At 42.4% G+C, this 14690-nt stretch overlaps 1 protein-coding gene across 3 annotated transcripts in view; it reads left to right on the top strand.

The window, feature by feature from the left end:
• LOC123978948 (pleckstrin homology domain-containing family G member 3) overlaps positions 1 to 14690 on the top strand; it is a 31743-nt gene that overhangs the window by 7877 nt on the left and 9176 nt on the right. For all 3 annotated transcript variants that reach the window (XM_046062601.1, XM_046062599.1, XM_046062598.1), the window contains exons 3-5: positions 9970 to 10511; positions 13160 to 13260; positions 14545 to 14614. In XM_046062601.1, coding sequence (XP_045918557.1) covers positions 9970 to 10511; positions 13160 to 13260; positions 14545 to 14614 — 713 coding nt within the window. The remainder of the gene's footprint in view (positions 1 to 9969; positions 10512 to 13159; positions 13261 to 14544; positions 14615 to 14690) is intronic.

The following is a 14690-nucleotide window of genomic DNA, read 5'->3' as shown; positions in this document are numbered from 1 at the left end:
TCCTTCAACCCCCCCCCCCCCACCGCCCCTGCACCTCCTCTCTTCTCTACTGAACACATTTGACGCTGGGCTTCCACTTTGGCTGAAGAATACCAGTATGTCAATGGTTCCCTTTTTCCTTTGCGCCTGTCCCTTTGGGTCAGCTTTGGCCAGAGGAGGCTTTTGGCTGGAAGAGACGTGTGCCGCCCTCATGAAAATCTGTTTCTCTGTTTCTTCAAAAGGCCACTCTGCAGCGACTGCACGTTCTCACAGCTCATTTTGCAGCTCAGATGTCCAGCGCGAAATCACCTTGGCACGACGGAAAACGCACTTGGAGTTAAAACATTTTCAGACTGATTTAGTTCGTCAGCCAGTTGGCGTTGGCCTAGCACCGATGCTGTGGATGGATGGGTGGTAATTAAGGGGCAGTGCTGCTGGTAATGCGCTATCTGTGTGGGGTAATGATTGGATGTGGTTAACAGACAGGGGGAATGCACATGGTGAAAGGAAGCACCATGTCTGGTCAAGGTAAACAATAAAATGGTTGTGGTGACTATCCAGCTCCAATTCCTCTGAAGAGTCAAAGAGTTTTGAAGTGAAAAGAAGCTGTGTTGTCTGTATTATCAGACAAAACCAGCATAAAGTAAAGTATTTAAACTCCAAGAGGTACCCAGATATTCTTTTCAGCTGTTGAAAAGAAGTATTTTTTTTTTTTTTTTTGTCGTTGTTGTTCTGCACTTAGGATTCCCTTTTCCAGAAGAATTAGATGATGGGGAATCCACATAAGCCCCCTCATTATTTCCAACTATAAGCTAAACTTTCATCACTGTGGTGGAGTATGATTATAATCCTTATGTAGCACTTGTGCGTCTAGCCTGTCAATCCAATGACAGGAGCTCAAACAAGCATTAACAGACATGAGGCAGCAGGAGCATCTCTTTTAAATATAAGGATTTCCTCTGCACTACCTAACCCCAGGGAGGAATGTAGCTGTGTGTGCAGAATGTACACATTTAAAGCGGTTCTAGGGGGGACGAACGGATCATCTCCATTCACTGCAGCTTTTCCAGACCAGTGGGCATGGGGCTGTGGACATAGATATATGATGACAGGGATGGCTGCATCTCTGAGTGGGCTTGTTGATGGAGCTCCTAGACTGGAACTCTTTCTCTGCTTAATTACCTGTAGCGTTAATCACAAGCAGCTCAGGTGAGCCTGCACCTTTTTTTAGCAGGGTTTTGAAGTCACACACTGAGACTCCCGACAGACCTTTATTCTGTCCATAACATCTGTAGTTGCATAAGTTTATGTGTATCATTATAACTACTATTGTAATAAGATTCCACATTCACTGTATTTCACTTCATTGTTTGGCTCAGACCCCCGTACTCCTCACAAAACTGTATATTTCAATGTAAATAATTTTACAGCCTCCCACAATGGCATTCCTCCTATAGAGCTCTTCCGGTGGATTACCCACATTAGTTGCAGGCTTTCTGCTTTGGGTGTTCCTGTTAGTTGGCCTCTTGGAAACTCATTTGAATCAATAAAACTCTTTATCAGCTGCCTTCATAACACTTAACATTCAGTTGACGTTTTGTTATAAGAGCTTGCAGTGCATTAGAACATTTTAGTGACACCACAGATACACACAGGAATGGATTTGAGATGTTAATTACATGTTATTGTAAAAGATCATTTATGTGATTAATGCTGTGTCTTGTAGGACAAAAACATATCTCTCCTGTGTTTAATAACGTACACAAAAGACAAGTAAGTTAGTATCAAAGCAAGCTGTCAAATTCCTCATTTGACTGCTGTGTTATTAAGGTCTAAACCAGAGGAAAACAGCATTGCACCTTTTATAAAACTGCATGTGATAAACCGCTTGATGTGAAGTAAATTAAGTCTTCCTCCTGACCTTCTTCCCTCCACACTTCGCGCAGCTGTCCTGCCACCAGCTTGTGTGGACTCTGCAGAGAGGCGCTAACAGGACCGCAGTTTGGTTGTAAAGTATCAAATTGGTGGTAACGTTTACAATGAACTCACACCTCGGGGCCCAGTTGGTGTGTGTTGTCTAGAGGAAATGTGAATTTTGATTAGCTCCAAACCAGCCTGTGTGCTAGTGGGGGGGGGGGGCTTGTTGATGGAGGAGTTGCCTAAGTGGATCATCACATGCCTGTGCACTGAGGTTAGCTGGCACAGCTGGATCCTTTAAGAGCCAGGGTCGAGCACAGGGGGAGTTTTTACAGGATTAAATTTGAGAGAATCCTGCCTCTCTAAGGCCCCATCCACACTACTGCGTTTTCGTTTTAAAACGCCGTTGTGTTGCTGTTTACTTTGCAAGGACTCCCTTGTTTTCCACTGCAACACTCCCGTGTTAGATTCAGTAACAGGCCCAGCTTGTTATTGGTCCGTGCAAAAAAAACCCCGGTGTGATTCTTTCTCTGCATTGCTTTCACCAAATCTTCTGTAACTACAGAATAGACCATCTGCTTCATGTTTACACCGGCATGCGCATGCCCAGTATATGTGCACAGCCACTAGATGTGCATTTTCAGTCGTTTTAATGTAGACGGAGATCAACTCTAAAACGCAGCTAAAACACTGGTGTGGACTGAGATTGTATTTGTTTTAATCCTCCGTTTTTAAACTAAAACGGAGTAGTGTAGATGGGGCCTAAAACATGTCACTCTCTATTTATGGTTAAGTTATTTTGTCCTTTCTCTCATCCTGTATTTTTTATTGGTGTATGTTATAAGTTTGAATCCCCAAAAATGTAAATGTTGCTATAGTAGCCCTTTTTTTACTATTATGGTTGTCCTATTCAATGGAGTTCATTTTTTACACACACACATTTCAGGAATCTAAAGAATCTTAACAAAATCATGTTAATATTTTACGCTGCTTAGTGAATAAGTGACTTTTGTAGACGACACAAAGCACAGTTAGTTTCACTTTTAAAAAATAGAATTCCCCCAAACCTTCCCAGCATAAGGTTTTGACCTTGACTGTCGGTGTGGAATGCAGGATCAGCTTGCGTGTGTGTGTGCTCAGTCTCTATTGTCCACTATGGTTTATTTGCCGACCTTCAGGCTAATTATTAACACCATATTAACAGCTCCCTGTGAGGCCAAAGGCAGGTGGAAATCAAACCATCTTGTACATTATGAAAGACCGTTTTACGCAGAAAAACCTTGTAGTGACATAAATTCTTTCCTCCATCAAGGGATAAGAAATAAATCCAGGCCATCGGTCTCAGTGTCTAATCTCCAGTGTTCTGGCTCATGCTGTTTGATAATGGTCTGTGAAGACTTGGGGCCTAATCCTCGGAGACACCCTTTATGCTTGTGCCTCCTGCACTGCTGAGGGGAGGCTATTCACCGTTGCCAGGTGGGGAGGGGTTTTTCCCAAGGGGATCAATGCAAGACTGCCTCCCAGTCTCCCAAGAGCCACTTGAGGGGGGGGGGGGGCTTGAGTGCCAGAGGTTGTTATGGAGGGGCACTGAAGATGGCAGTTCAGAGTGGATCTTGAGGGGCGGAAGAGCTTTATTAAGATGTACTGCCAAACATCTGGGAAACAGGGTCACACACTGTGGCCTTCGCTCTGAAAGAGTCAGCAGATTAGCAGTCTCCTTAATAGCCGGTTTGAAGTTGGGTTTTTTTCTTCCTTGTGAGAGAACATATTAATCAGCCAATTAGGAACTAGGATTTTCCACCATGTTACATGCTGTTATGTGGGAGTGTGGTGGGTGAAAGTTCTCTTTATGGCCAGTAGTTACTACTGTAATAGTACAGTAAAGAGGAACTGCCCAAAGGACGGCAAGAACGTGCTTTGAACAAGTATTTTGTCAAGAAAGATAACGGCATGTTGCACGAAAATGTGTAAACTTTACAGAGGAGACTAAAGTTGGTGTAGATGCATCCCAAATTACCAGCACTTGTAAAAAAACAAAACAAAAAAACATCTCTGTTTGTCCTAGAGGGATTTAAATAACGAATAAAGGCGGTGGCAGGCACGGAGTAGCCAAGGAAAGATCTTCCTAGATGACTCAACATGATAAAACTGAGGACTGAAATGACCAATATTTCCCAGTTCTATCGTCAATGATCATGCAGTTGCAGGTATCTTATCAAGCTAGTGTCTAGAGGAATATCACATAGCGACTTGAGATGTGATTCATTGGTCGCCGGGATTTAATACATGAGTCAGTATGAATCAAGCAGGAGCGGCTTTGTGTTACTAACAGTGCAGGCAGGGGCTTGTCAGTGGGAGGTTCTATCCACAGTGCTGTTACTCTGTATTATTTGTTTTCAATGCTCTGGAAAACGCTCAACACTGATGCAGATGACAGACTTGCCACAAGCAGCAAAGTATTTAGAGGTGCTTCGGTGTGGCGTCTGTTATCAACTTTCCAATAAACAGAGAGAGAGTCATTTTCTGTTGCTAAGAGCTCCTGAATTAGGAAAAGGATTTGCATGCTGAATACGGATATTGCTGTGTTGTTCCCGTTTCTTTGCCCCTGATTTGATTAGAAAACAGAAGGCCGCAAGCCAAACAATAGCACAAACTCTGGGCCACGTACTGACTGAGTACTGACTTATAGGCAAATAAAGAAACTTTGACTTGGGGTGCTAGAAAGTTCAATTGAAATACTCATAAAGGTGTGTCTTTCTTCGTGACAGCTCCTCTCTAACTGTGTAGCGCACACTCATCGTTCATCATATTAAACGTGTGGTCACAGGGGTTGGAGGGATTGGCGAAGGTGATTTGGAAATCACCCAGGACTTTGACACGTTGCTCTTTTAGGTTTCTTGCTTTGGTCGATGAATCTCATCTGTGTGGTCTTTAAGGTAATGTGAGAAATGACACATTAGAACATACAATAATAAGTTATTTTATATATAAAAGATATATATATTTTTCACTGTTGAAATACTTGAAATATATAATTAGTTCAACTTGCCAGGGATTCTTATTATAAGTTGTTGGCGCTTCTAACATTTTCCATCACGCAACATCATTTCTTGACTGGCTTTGTTATTACCCTTGTTTGTGTCTAGTTTGTTTCCTAATACCCTATGTCAATTATACACTGTGTGCACTGTATACAAAGATTTTACTGCCATCCTGCTGTGAGTGCAAAACAGAAGTTAGATAAGCCAGGTACGTGGACGGGGCAGTTTTAATAATAATACAGAAAATAAAATTATAGCTTGTCCTGCATTGAATTTGCATGGAGGCTGGTTTGCATGAACTGATGTGAGAATGCGAGGCACATCACCACAGGGTTTTGCAACCAGCAACGAACGTCATAGCTACATGCTGTGGCTTATCATGTTCTCAGAGAAGGTGGTAATGTTTAGCTGGGAACAGTGGTGCTCTGATATATGCCAGATCATCGTCAGTGGAGGTTATGGTAGGAACATTAGTAAGTGTTTCTGAGATGTGTCTCAGCATGCTAATACGGTTTTTACACAAGCCAGAAGCCTATTCTTTATAAAGGAATGCTCTGTGTCCTGTACACTCAACAACTTCAGATAGATACAGATCATGTCTGTCATACATGTCTCTGTAGCCTTTTAAAAAAAAGTTAATAACCAGGTGCAGGAATATTAATTTCAGTGTTTCTGTTCACCTCCTGTGCCATTTTATTAGGCACTGCGTGTCATTCATACAACCATGATGTCAGAGGCGGATGAGCTTATGAAATGTCTGTCTTGTTAACTGTATAATAAGCTCAGACCGAAGTGTAGACATTATTAGTTTTAGACTCATTAGTCATCGAGCCCCTCTGTGAGTGAATCCACAAAAAAGCCAAATTCTTTATCATTCATACTCCTCTCACTCACTGGTGATGGGTCAGTCTGGGATGAGTCTGATCTTTTAAGTGAACAATGGGAGGCTCCCGACTTAGAGCCATTATATGCCACCTTTTAACAATCAATATGACAGACTGTTTTAAAGTATTGCAGATAAAGAACCTTGCATATTAATTTCTTGCAAGAAATCTTGAGAAGTGGTACTAAAGGAAGAGCTGTTGGGGAGCAGAGCCAGCTCTGGGAAAGGAATGTAGCCATAAGATCCGGCTCCCTTCAAAAAAGCTGTAATTACCATCACTAACACTCACTGGTATTATCAACTAAAGGGTCCTGGACTTGGAAGCTATTCAATTTGACTTTTTCCCAACACCCAAAATCACTTACTTTACACGTTTTTTGGTTACAGGTTGTGTTAGTGTATGCCAGCACTTCATTAAAAGGAACCACTGTCCAGGGGATTTGGATTCAGGGGATCAACAAAAGAAAAGGGACGGCCATGCCTGTAGTATTAGCACACCGTTGTCTGTAAAGGTTAACCTTGGCTTAACAGCCAGGAAACTGGAATTCAAAGAATTGAAATGAGGGGTTGGGAGATTTTTTGTGTGGAATTCCAACCATTTTCCCATTAGGAACAGCATTAGCAACAGCATTCTGTTCACACACACAAGCAGCTGATATAATCCATTAAGGATCACACCGTCTCTACACACTTTAACAGTCTTGCTGGTGATTGAGACGAAATGGGCTGTGAGTTTTTGAGGCTAGAGGCGGTCTGAAATGTAGTCCAAATACTATACTATCTATTAAGCCTTGACTTGGTTAATGGTTATATTTGTGAGTTAACAACTGTATTGCTGGAGTACTGACACAAAGGAGAGTGTTGTGTTGAGGTAGTACGCTTTGGGAAATTGTGGCGTGTGAATGTGAAAATCCATGGCTTGGCTGAAACAAGTTTTGTTCTGGACCCTGTACTTAACTGTGCAGCCATTCTGTGTAAGTTATGATTTAACAGGTCTGTCCACTGAGCTGGATTGTTTTGTAAAGAGATACAAATATGCTGCTCACAAATTATACTTGACAAAAAAAACTATGTGGATGTTAAGCAATCATTCCTTCTCACACGTGACCTGTATGAACAATTTGAAGTCTACCTCAGTGAAGGAAGTCAAAACCTTCTTCACAGCTGAATCTGACTGCTACTTGCATTTGTTACATCTCTATAAAGATTCCCTGTGTTATTTAGCTTAGCTGCTGTTGTTGCTATGATCACTGTGCTATATTGTGCGCTGCTCACTGCCTCTGTTTCTTTTTATAGACTTTCCCTGCAGTTATTGCCAAAACATCATTGGCATTTGGGCTTTAAAGGATGAATTCCAAGTACTATTTTTCCTACTCATAAAGTTAATGGTAACAAATTTGGCCTTACAGCAGTCAGAAAGCTGTGCTTATCTGTGATCTGTCTAAGTTGCAGAAGGGAAAATTGCTTGAATGGAATGAATATAAAGTGATGTATATTCGTTTCCCATTGTTAACCATCAATTCAGTGGCATCAGCAATTATACAACCAACAAATGCAAATAAACCATGACACAACTAACATACAGAAATGCACACCTTGAAATATAAGAACACTATGGAAAAGCATACCAGGTAAAAAAAACAGCCTAACCTTGCTTTCTATAAGCGAAAACTTATGTTTACAAACAGCTAAATCTGATACCAGACACTTTACAGTCCTCCACATCTGACAACAGGGTGGCACAGCAATGGGCATTGTTGTTGCTACAATCCCTCAGAGATTAGTGATAAATGTTTACAGATGCTGAAGAGACTCTGGCACTGAGGGAGACCAGACACTCTGCTTTTGCAATGTCTTTATGCCGCTGGTTGCTTATTATTTAGTATATTGAGAAGAACTACATCATAACTGGTAGAAAAACAATGACGTAGATGCATAGTCTTCTCCGCCTGTACATGCTTGATGAAGTGTAGCGACTGCGAGTCGTCTTTGTCTAGAGTGACAGACAGAATGGTAACATTTGGAACTACATCTCACAGGACCGGGCTCCTGGCTTATCTTCGATCTGCACGTTGACCAGATCATTTGCATTCCTCTGCTTGACCTGTTTCAACAATGTCATTGTATTCCTACATCGCCGTTTTCACCTGAAACATGTGGTGGGTCGTATCAGCCACAGCCTGCCTGTAGAGTCCGTGTCTGAAGTGGTTGATCAAAGCTATGCTGGTGTTGGAGTCAAGTGTGTGCTCAAGGCTTAAGATAAGTCAGATAATATTAATACAGTACCACTGTCTGTCTTCAGTTAAGTTCAGTCAGAGTTGTCTTGTTTTGGCACTTAGGATGTGCTTGAGGAGATATAGGTTGTGATTCTGAGCAATAATATATTCACAAAAAGTTTTTCTTCCCCTTCCTTTAACTTTGCATTGACTGCAGTCTGCAACACCGCAGCTTTATTACAGAGGGATACTGGGTGCGAGGACAAGAAGGAAAGGGGAAGGGAGTTCCTACATGCCAGACAGGCTTGAAACCAAATGTAAAGACAGAAGCGGCAAAGGAAGCGGAAGCCTCGCTCTAATTTGTAGTAGTTTAGTGAGTGTCATAGCTCACCACTACACTCGCATTACACCATCAACCCTGTGATTTGACACGGAGCGTAAACAGAGTTTTCTCTAGTGGTCAGCTCCTGCTTGCCAGCTCATCTGTTTCTCCCTGTGAGGTTTTGCATGGGAACTGTGTCATTGGGACGGCTTCGTTTGGATTGTGGAGCAAGTTGTGCAGCATGAGCGAGACTCTCACGGGCTCAGTACTGACTCATGGAAAGTTGGAGGATGCCAGTAGGGGTGTGTGTGTGTGTGTGTGTGTGTGTGTGTATGTTTGTGTTTCTAAATAAACTGAAAGGATCTGTTTGATTGTTCCTGTGAAGCCAATCATCCAGCTGCATGTCACACTTTTTCAAGACTTAATAAATCACTAACTTTGGGTACTTCCCATGATCTCATTGGAAATGTGTCCTGTTTAACACTTTATTCCAAGAGACCTGTAAAAGGTTGTATGTTCTGTATAAAGCTGTACATGTGAGATAGATCAAGTGAGTGCGCTTGTTAATAGTGAAACACCCTTTGCAGACTGATAAAATACCTTTTCCATCAGGTTTGTGTTATCAGCGGTGGGCTGCTGACCAATGATGCAGCAAGGAAGCATGACATAAGCTACATCTGTGGGCCATCAACATCAAATAATACTCTCCATCCCCACTTGGCAATATCACTTACTTGAGTCATTGCACTTAATGGCTAACTTGATTATGGTTTGTGCCTCATAGATTTCCTTTTATTGGTCTGAAGAATTATACGACAAAGCTTCATTTCTTTAGCTGGGTAAAATGGTTTTGACCCTGTTGCCCTGCAAATATTTAAGGAAACGGAGCTCTCTGGCTGCTCAGTGCTCCCATTCTCACACTGTCATGACTTCATGTATTTAGGAAACGCTTGTGAGGAAAATTTGGCCAGGAAGGATGTGAAACTGAATATTCCTTTTCTCTTAAATTCAAACATAGCTCAATACAGACATATAAACAAAGCTCCTGGACCCCTTCCCTGTGTTTTTTTTTTTTTCTCCTCATCAGTTTTCTCCCCCTCTGTTTTTCCAAGGTTCAGCCTTTAGCAGTCAGGAGAACAAGAGGAAATGGTTGGGTTTTCCACAGAATATGCATTGTTGTAATTAGGCCATGTCAGTAATGATTTGAGCGAGGCCTTTTACTGTAAACCACTCCTTAGTGTCTCAGTGTGGTCATAGTAACACAGAGCTCTGAGCTATCTGTTCTTGATCTCAGGATAGTACTTTGTTCAGTGTGGAATAGAATTATATTTATCTGAAATTGTCCCTAGACTGTGTTTTAATGCAGTCATAGCTTTGCTTTTTTTTTATCCACTGCCAGGTATGCAAAAGTGAGTTAGAGGATGCCAGTAGGTGTGTGTGTGTGTGTGTGTGTGTGTGCCTTAATAGGTTTTGGTAGTTTGTAGAGTTTATCTTCTAAGAATGTTAAAGTGAGATGAAGTGTGCTGACCATACTGCCTTTTTAAATACTGTTGTATTGTGTGTTTCTCAAATCCTGACACCTACCTTCTGTCTTCCTCTTACCTGCCCCAGAATCTCCTCAGTTGTCCTCATCCCTGTCCACCAGTGAATATGACCAGGCAAACATTGACCCAGGCCCGGACTGTTACAACCGGCTTTGTGTGGAGCCGCTGGACGGAGAGGGTGAACGGCCGGTGAGCCTGGTGTCCACCCTGTCCTCTGGTTCATCACGCGATAGTCGCAGCCTTTTTGGGAGCACTGTAGCCCTTCCTTCCTCCCTTACCCCACCCGTACAGAGCGAGGAGGACATTGACTTGGAGTTGAGCCCAGCCGAAGGCACCGGAGAGCAGGCAGGTGACCAGAGTCCCACCCTCACTGGCTCCAGGGGCCGCTGGCAGGACCGGCTGGTGCCCAGGGTGATCAGCAATCAGTGGAACAACAACAATGCCACCTCCAACAAGAAGGCAAGTGGTGAAGTACCTCACATCCCTACCCCGCCTGTCGTCACAAACATCATGGCGCCAAACCCAAAGCTGACCTATGTGGACCGTGTTGTCATGGAGATCATTGAGACGGAGCGCATGTACGTCAAGGACCTGCACAGCATCGTGGAGGTGAGTGGGTGTCAGGGTTATGCCGACTGTAGTCAAATAGAATTTTCCGTTACAATTATTTTTTTCACTTTCAGCCAAGCATTCACTGTGAGCCAACTATTTGAAATTAGTTGGCTCAAATCTAAATCAAAGCTAAATCATCAGTAATCTGTGTATTTAAAGCACATGTCTGACTTGGATTTAAATGCAGCTATGACTTCATGTCTGCAGCACCTCTTAGGAGGTGATTTACTGAATTTGGCCAGCCATGAGCTGAAATAGGGGAATTGGACCAAACGGCTGTTGAGAGAAAATAATGTCTACTGTTTTCGAAGCAGCCGTTTGTGGCCACAAATTAGTCTGATACTCTTAAAACATCCAGTGGATTTTTCTTTTCATTACCAGGATCCTTCTCTGATTTCCTGCTTTCTAAACAAACCGGTCAGCTGACAAGAATGCGCGCCTGACATCTGGCAGTTGTGTGCTTTGTTTATAGATTTTTAGTTCATAGAGATGAAGGCTGTGGAGCAGTTTATGATCTGGTCATAGTGTTGTATATGAACCGTTCTGTATAGTTAGAGTGCAGTGAAAGTTTACTGCCTGTAGCCTGGGACTCCGCTCATATCTGGAGTGCAAACAGAGTCAAAACTGGGACACAGTGCAGGTCTTTCACAGCAGAAAGCTTTATGATCTTAGTCAAAGATGGTAGGAACCTCACTTTGGAAATGTGAAGCATGGAAAACGGGCCAGGGAGGATTTTACCACTCAACAGACCACTTACCTCTTATCAATCTTCTACCTTTTGTAGTCTGGCAATAACTTCCAGACCAAGAACCATCTCTGGCCCTTAATCATTCCTGGGTCTTGCAATAGAAATAGGAGTGCTGTGCTGTCAGACAGTCTCCACCGCACTGACGGTAATGTCTTAAACACATGAGGCACTTCTGAGACCGACTGGCAGTAAACCAGCTAGCACCTCTCCTCACCTTGTCTCCGACTGTGCTGGCGTCTGGCAGTTGGAGTGAGTTCTGCCCTGGTCACAATTTGAGTAACAACTTGCTCCTGACAAACACTTCCAGGACTTCTAACTATTTCAGTTGACAGGAGCAGCAAGCCCAGCCCGGTCTGGCCCCGGTCGCACAGGCCATGCAGCGAGCTCCTGCCTAGCCTGAGCGCGCAGGCTAGTCCTCCCAGCCAAGACAAACACCTCCGTCTTTGCCCCAACTGGAGAAATAAAGAAAGGAAAGCGACTGGTTTTTCCATAGGCTACAGTGTGGGAAACCCGGTCTAATAAAGATCTATCCTCTATCCTTTTAAGATTACAGTATGGCTTCCATCAAATTGATTCCAGACATGTGTGAAACTCTTCCTTAATTTTCACATTGTTTCTTCAACAAACTAATTCAAATCACTTGATATTGACACAGGACTCACAAGCAGCTGTCGAAGCTGTGTCCACTTTAGCTGTAGTCTATCACTCACTCTCCACTGTCTATCTGTGAAATAAAGTTTTGACAACAGCTGTTTGACCCAGCTGGTCTCGCATGTCTAAAATACATCCCCAACACCTGGCCTGAACACACCCAGATGAATCCTACTCAAATTGTTGAACCAAGAATGTGGTCAGTGCTTGTGGGATTAAAAAAGTATAATTTAACAAAATAATGTTATTTGACCCATAACAGTACCACAAAGACAAAACCGCCCTGCTTATTCTTTAATAAAGCCCAGCTTGAAGCACTATAAACTAGGAGACTACATACATAGCAATAAATCTCTTACGCTATGCTAAAGGTCACGTGTTAATGGTGTTAACACTAGTGATGAATTTTTCTATAGGAGACCATGAGACGCCCTGCTGACTGCAAGTCAGCATTGCTCTCACTGCTCTGGAATTCTCCATCCATGACCGGCTGCAGTTCAGTCAGTGATGCGATGTGATGACTCTACTCTCAATCTGGGCTGGCCGGCCAGCCTGCGAAGTGTGTGTGTGTGTGTGTGTGTGTGTGTGTATTTGCACCACATCATCTGGGAGGCTGTGTGTGTGTGTACAAGCTATTTACTGGTATGCTCTTTATATAGTCGCAGTGTGTGTGCGTGTTTGTCTGTCATCAACTTACTCCTCTACTTGTTTGGAGTTGTTTGTATGCCACATGAGTGTGTAATTGACTGAGAAGGAGGGTAATCATCCAGATGTTGGCATATTTGGCTACAGTTTTTAGATCATCTACTTCTCCTGAGGTCCAGGGGGAGTTGGGTCCTTGGAGTGGAACAGACTGTGCTCATGTTTCTGGTCTGAGTGCAGCAGGATCTGCTCCAGACAGTCACACTTGCTTCTAGTCAATGGAAAAAATCCTTAAAAGGATCCTTTCATAATCACATCAATTGTATGTGATTTACCATGATGATACTCCTTTTTTTTAAACAGAAAAGCCTTGAAATCATGATGCAGTGCTTGTCTCTTTATGTGCATTAGATGTCATACACTGTAGCCATAAAACTGTAGAGATCAGTTGATTAAACTAAATGTCTGTATGGAAACAGAACACCTCAGGGAGAAATGTTTTTCTGTATACATGCTCCCTCTGCTGGTAAGAATTTGGAAGTGCCTATGTGACACCAAATATTTACAGTATTTTTGTATGACTCTATCTTTACTGTTTCACCAGGACTACTTGGCTCACATTATTGATATGAATAACCTTCCCATTCGGCCAGAACAAGTATGTGCCCTGTTTGGCAACATAGAGGACATCTATGAGTTCAACAGGTAAGTCACACTCACAAGTACAAACACACTGAAAAGCAGTATTTCTCTGGTAGATATTTAGATTTTTTTTCTAACAATTTCTTTCATGAAGTGTATCTGACTGAAAATGGCCACAACAGTCAAAACTACAAGATAATTAGTGAAAAGACACCATATTTTCTTTCATGGCAGCTTGGTATTTCTGACACAAAATGGAGGCAATGAGAAACAAAAGAACTCCACACTCTACAATAACGACAGTTTCGCAAATATCTGAAAGCCAGGGAGATGGCGGTGCAGCTAGCTTTACATTTAATCATCTTATGTCAGCAAGTGCTCATTGCTGACCACACTGCTTGCCAAAACACACATTAACATTCCTCTCTCCCCGAGCGAGGAGCCTCCCTGCTTATGCCAAGGCTATCATACAGCTCTGAACCACAAATGGGGATGATTTGATTCTTATTAATTTTTAATGAAATTCTAACCAGCCAAACAAGAGAGGTTTGACAGATTTTGGATTCAAAGGGCCATGTGTTGCCTTTTTCTGGGAGATTAGGCACTTCTTTGTGTCACATTGCTCTGGGAGGCCCTGTTTTCTTTAAGTTAGCAATGAAGATAATGATAATGTCTTTTATTATCTCCACCAGGCATACGTTTAGAGGGGTGTGTGTGTGTGTGTGTGTGTGTGTGTGTGTGTGTGTGTGTGTGTGTGTGTGTGTGTGTGTGTGTGTGTGTGTGTAATCTCGCATACTAATAAAGCAAAAGCTATTTCTGCACATGTTTCGTTATACAGCACAAGGCTGCATAACGAAACAAATTTTGTAGTTCCTTCACGCTACACACAACATATTAAGGGTAGGCCTATATTAAAATATGGTAAAATAAAACAGTATATACAGTTTATTGAGACAATGTCACACCGCTAAAGACATTAAAATGCCTTACATCTCTCAGGTTTTAGCTTCCCAAGCTCTGAATAAAGCTGGGTTTTGATGGGACTGTGTCCATGGAGAATTCCAAGTCAAATGCATGTTGTTTTACGCTCAGTCAGAACCATAGACTGTATATAAAAAGGTCTGAACATGCAACCATGTTTAACTGTGTTTGCTGCCCTCTTGTGGAGATATTCTTTAACATGAGTAAAATCTAACTTGAGGCAGAAATAGAAGTCATTCTGACCTTCTTTTCTTCCTTCCTTTTTGTGGTTTACTTCTGTTTTTGTAATCCTTCCTAAACACAGAAATTAGGTTAGTAAAGCCACTGAAACTCTACTTTCTCTGTGTTGTTTTTTCTGCATTTCAGTGAACTGCTGCAGTCCTTAGACATGTGTGAGAGTGACCCTGTGGCCATTGCTCGATGCTTTGTAGATAAGGTGAGAGGCACTGTCTTCCTCATACATATTACAGTGTTATCAGGTCCTCAAGATAATGAACACTAGTCATTTGTTT

Source organism: Micropterus dolomieu, linkage group LG11 (assembly GCF_021292245.1).
Source record: "Micropterus dolomieu isolate WLL.071019.BEF.003 ecotype Adirondacks linkage group LG11, ASM2129224v1, whole genome shotgun sequence".
Lineage (NCBI taxonomy): Eukaryota > Metazoa > Chordata > Actinopteri > Centrarchiformes > Centrarchidae > Micropterus > Micropterus dolomieu.
This window is presented reverse-complemented; position numbering and strand designations above follow the sequence as displayed.